Here is a 4,662-nt window from a genome sequence, read left to right on the forward strand (position 1 = left end):
AAGCAGACGGCGAAGCCGCAGCAGCAGTTGCAGCAGCGCAGCTGGAAGTTTGAGAGGGATCCAGAACACGGGATCTACGAATTAGTGCTCGAAGAAGGAGGAGGAGAAGCCGCAGGAATTTAGATATCACGGGAAGCCTTTCAGCGGTTTCTGATATCTAGGAATTAGTGCTCGAAGAAGCAGACGCAGCAGCGGCAGCAGCACAACAGCAGAAGCAGGAATTTTGAAGAAGAAGAAGAAGAAGAAGAAGCAGCAGCAGCAGCAGAAGCGGGAGAGAGAGAGAGAGAGAGAGAGACGATCAGACAGAGAGCACTGCTTAATCGAAGGTGCAACGCCACAATTTTGGCAATTGGGAGCTCATCGCCAGAGATTGGCTTGATTATGCCCCCTCCAGCTCTAGGCGTCGTCCACATGCAATCTCAAAGCCCGCATGGTTCATTGCCTCACAAGCTTCGCCTCAACGTCGGCGGTACCTTGTTTGAGGTTAGCGCCTCCACCTTGCAATCTGCCTCCCTCCTCGCACAAATCGCCCAGACTGCCTTGAAAGACAAGCAGTCGGAAGTATTCCTGGATCGCGATCCCGAGCTTTTGAGGACGCTCCTGTTTGTCTTACGCTTCAAGAGGCTTCCCTCCGAGCCGGCGGTTGCTGACATAGATCAGCTGATCGACGAGGCCAATTACTATGGCATGCTCGAAGTTTTCAAATCTGCGATGGCTCCACTGCGGCTGGACGGCCTAGACATGGAGAAAGTTGGGGCTTTGCTCTCCAACGGGCGGGATTTTCCTTCGGCTCTCGGTGCTGCCCCCAACGGCTCCCTCTGCTTGGGTCATGGAAGCAAGATTACCTTCTACGATTGGGCTATGCGACGCCATCGTACAACCCTGACAGAATTTTGCAACATCGAATCCCTGCACATGATATCGGAAAATCATGTGGCAGCCGGGGCTGCAGACATGCCTGGGCTTCATTTATACGATGTCGTGGAAAGCAAGCACAAGAAAAGCTTTCTGTGGACGGATGCGCAGGATCCGAGGGTGTATAATTCGAGCGTGCACGCCATAACTTCAAGACCCACGACGATGTTTGTGAGTTTCAGCAGTATGAAATCTGGGGATAACGCAATCGCCTTTGTTGATCCAGAAAGGCTAGAAATCGTGGGAGACATGGGCAGACAAAGGGGTTTGTCGACGATGGTGCCTAACAAGCTGGAATGGATGGAAAACAGAGGACTCCTAGTAGCAGGATCAACGGAGGGGAGTCCATTTGGTCACACAGGACACTTGAGGCTCTTTGACGTGAGGACTAAAGAGCAAATATGGGAGTGGAAAGAACCCAACATGACCTTAAGGCAACAGGAGAAAGACAGCTTTGCGGACTGGGCTGCAGCAGAGGAGCTGGATGCTATCTTCAAAATAGGGGTTACATCCGGGCAAATTGAGCTGCTAGACCTGAGGATGATGAATGAGGAGCAAGATCCATGGTTGCAGATGGTGGAGACCAGGCCAAACCTGGCTAAGGGGGAGGGGGGTGCTACAAACCTACTGGCAGTAAGTGGCAAGCAGCTGTTTTGCAGCCGGAAAGGGGATTTGGAGGTTTGGAACGAGTTGATCTTGCAGCTTGCAGGAGAGAAAGGGTATTGGGAGACAACTTTCAGAAGGAACTTTGTGGACTCAAGACGCAATGTGGGGACAGGTCATACAATTACAGCCATGGCTACAGGGGGCAACAGATTGTTCATTGCTCGAAAGGAACTGCAAGGTGTGGAGGTCTGGGAAACAAGGCGATTGCACAGGTAATGATCCACAGTTTCCAGATTCAAAGCTTTTGCTTCAAGCAATTCGGCAACTTTGCCTTTCTTCCACAAGTTTAGATACTTGGATTCCCAATGTTGTGGACAATTCCTAGCATCACTGCTAGTCATGCCTTCTTTGCACCTGGCATTTCCCTGCTAATTGCTGTGTGAACCTTGGTGCTAGTATCCTTTTCTGCCCTTTTCTGTCCTTATTTTTTTGGCAATTCAATCCCAGAGTATAATATGTAGATATTTAAAGCTGCAAACATTCGAATGGATGACTGTAATTACTTCTGATTGTTATATACAGGACATCAATAGATGAAATCCCAGGACATCATATATGATTCATTTCATTTTATTGCATTGCCACTCTTGACACTCAGTTTTTAAACGAGAGATAACACAGCTCATTGAATTTTCTCATAATATTCATGCTTTCCAGCCAGCCTTCAAGATTTCCTTTTGGTGAGGATGTGTGATTGCTATTACAAAAAGCTGATCAGTCAGCCTTATTGGGAAGGTCTTTGGACAAATCTGGTGAAGTATGTTTCATAATGCTTGACATGCCAGCCATAGTTACCAAGGATCCAGGAAAGTCTAATGCCAGAATGGGAATGTTTTGGGTTGGTCAAACCTGGCCAAAGCTGATCGAAATATCCAGACTATGGAAAAAAAAATTATAGCTCTAAACTTTCCATTTCGTCTTTGAACCAAAAAAAAAACACAAAAATCGATAGAAAATTGAAATGTACATTGATGACAGATGTTTACATGACCAGGCTAGAGCAAGTTTTGGAAATCTGAAAGGAGACGAAGCCACATGTCATCACAGTAATGGTTAAACGTAATTCCATATAAAGCTGAAAGCTAAAAGGCTAATTTAGGTGTAGAAAGCTAATTAAGGGGAAAGCAGATAACATGTGGAAGCTATATGAAACGATCCCACGCTTCAAAGAGTTGAAAAGATTGAAGTCACTCATACTAAAAGTAATAAACAACAGTAAGCACAAACAAAAAGTGGCTCACTTCTCCCACCAGACAAATCAGACTTTATTTATAGCCGATTTGGTCATGCGTTTCTAGTTGCAATGTGCATTATGATATAGAGGTCAGAGGATGGTTGATACATAATACTAGTAACTCTCCTTTACTTTGTCAACGGAGTAAGGATTGTGGGCGTTTACCTGTAAAAGAAACAACCCGTTGCTGCATCTACCTGTGTCATCCTCCCAGGATGCCATGAGGAATATGGGGGAATGCCGTTCCCTGATAAGTATGATCCCAGTAGAACAAATTGGACAACAAGCTTCGCAAGTGGACACATATCGCCATGTATTTTACTATGCCTTCTACAGACCGGATGGGACAGCATTTATGCAGTGGTCAACACGTCCACCAAACAAGGTCACTTCATGCCTATATTCTTTTCCAGCTGTTAGCTCTTTTTTTCTGTTAGTACTCCTGATTTCTTATATGAAGTATGCTAGTACTTGACTGTTCGTCGAATGTACAATCATTCCTGTGAAATGCTTGTCAATAATGCTTTTATTGTGTTTTCTTGTTTCTTTCGTCCACGAAATACTTTGCAATTCGTCATTGATTGGTTGTTGTATGGAAGCCTTTCTGAGATTTAAGCACCACACAGGTGATTTAAGATGTAAGTTGCAAACAATGGCTGTAGATTCCTTGCGTTGCTTGTTATTGTCTGGGTGGGCATTTTTGTTTGAAAGGGTTGTTAGTTGCTTGTGTGTTTGGCTTTGTGAAGGTTTTTTATAATCCCTTCATTATGTTATCTTACCTATGTATCTTTCTTTTGAGCTTTTTCATTCAACTGCTTCTGCCGATGCTATACTTTATCCTGCTTTCAGATCTGTAAATGAGATGAATCCTTTTACATCCAGCTGTGATCTCTGGAATTGTCCTTAGTGGGCTCCACGGTTCCAGCCTTGCTTTTGCGTACGGCAGATGCAAAAGTGAAGGCAGCTTCTTATACACTTTCTAGACCCCTAATCAGTTGGTCGTTCACTAGTCCAGCTGCCCGTCTCAATTTGGCTTGCTATCTTCTGTTTTTTTAAATGTATTTTACTTGTGTCTGCTGTCTTTCATGCATACAATTAAGACATTTTCGTACATAGCATTATTTGCTGTGCATCAAATTTCTTGTTTTAGCCTTTTTTTCTTAGGTTTCAGGAAGGTTCTACAAGTGGAATATAATACAGCTTTTTTTTTGGCAGAGCTTGAGGCGGGTTTTGATTATAGTTTGCAAATTACCTCACTTCCATATGCAAGATGCAGCAGTATGCACATAGCGAAGGCATATTCATGGTAGGAAACAGAATAGCTTCGAAGTCTTAGATTAGATATCTTCTACTCTTATGAAGGTATATAGAGGAAACAGAAAAAGAGATTAGATATCTTCTACTCTTATGAAGGTATATATAGGAAACAGAAAAAGAATTTTTTTAATCATCACCTGAGTTTCCTATTCCATTGCTCTTTCCAATATCTGATTTGGAACACTAGCAGGTGATTTAAATGAATGCGGAACAAGGAAAGCAATCTGATGTTCTCTCATAATGTAGTAATGAATCATTGTACACACGTTAATGTCTAATTAAATTTCCTTTCACAACATCGACACTAGAGGGTAACCTGCTTGGGTCTCAATCAGACCATGCTCCCTTGGCCTTGATGTTTGTGTTTTCACGTGCCCATGCCCCTTCTTGTTTTTCTACTTTTTTCCTTGCATTCCTTCATTCTTCAACAATAGGACTTATTGTAGGTGTATCTTGTTCGAAACTGTCTGCTGCGCTTGAGTTTTGTTTTCGGAGAACCTTTGTGGTTTGTCCCCTCCCAAAAAATATTC

At 43.5% G+C, this 4,662-nt stretch overlaps 1 protein-coding gene across 1 annotated transcript; it reads left to right on the forward strand.

Annotated features, from left to right (window-relative positions):
- The first annotated feature begins 277 nt into the window (after positions 1-277).
- On the forward strand, positions 278-4,268 carry LOC147890387 (protein ENDOPLASMIC RETICULUM-ARRESTED PEN3-like). The gene is made up of 2 exons (XM_087390103.1): positions 278-1,793; positions 4,031-4,268. Exons 1-2 carry the CDS (start codon positions 382-384, stop codon positions 4,035-4,037), a joined length of 1,419 nt encoding a protein of 472 aa, XP_087246229.1. The 5' UTR covers positions 278-381; the 3' UTR covers positions 4,038-4,268.
- The last annotated feature ends 394 nt before the right edge of the window (positions 4,269-4,662 follow it).

Source organism: Dipteris shenzhenensis, chromosome 19, assembly GCF_047967505.1.
Source record: "Dipteris shenzhenensis isolate YYH24624 ecotype China chromosome 19, Dip_SZ_1.0, whole genome shotgun sequence".
NCBI classification, from domain to species: Eukaryota; Viridiplantae; Streptophyta; class Polypodiopsida; order Gleicheniales; family Dipteridaceae; genus Dipteris; species Dipteris shenzhenensis.

Coding starts and splice junctions, on each gene's coding strand:
- LOC147890387 (XM_087390103.1), top strand. CDS start 382: ATGCCCCCTCCAGCTCTAGGCGTCGTCCACATGCAATCTCAAAGCCCG.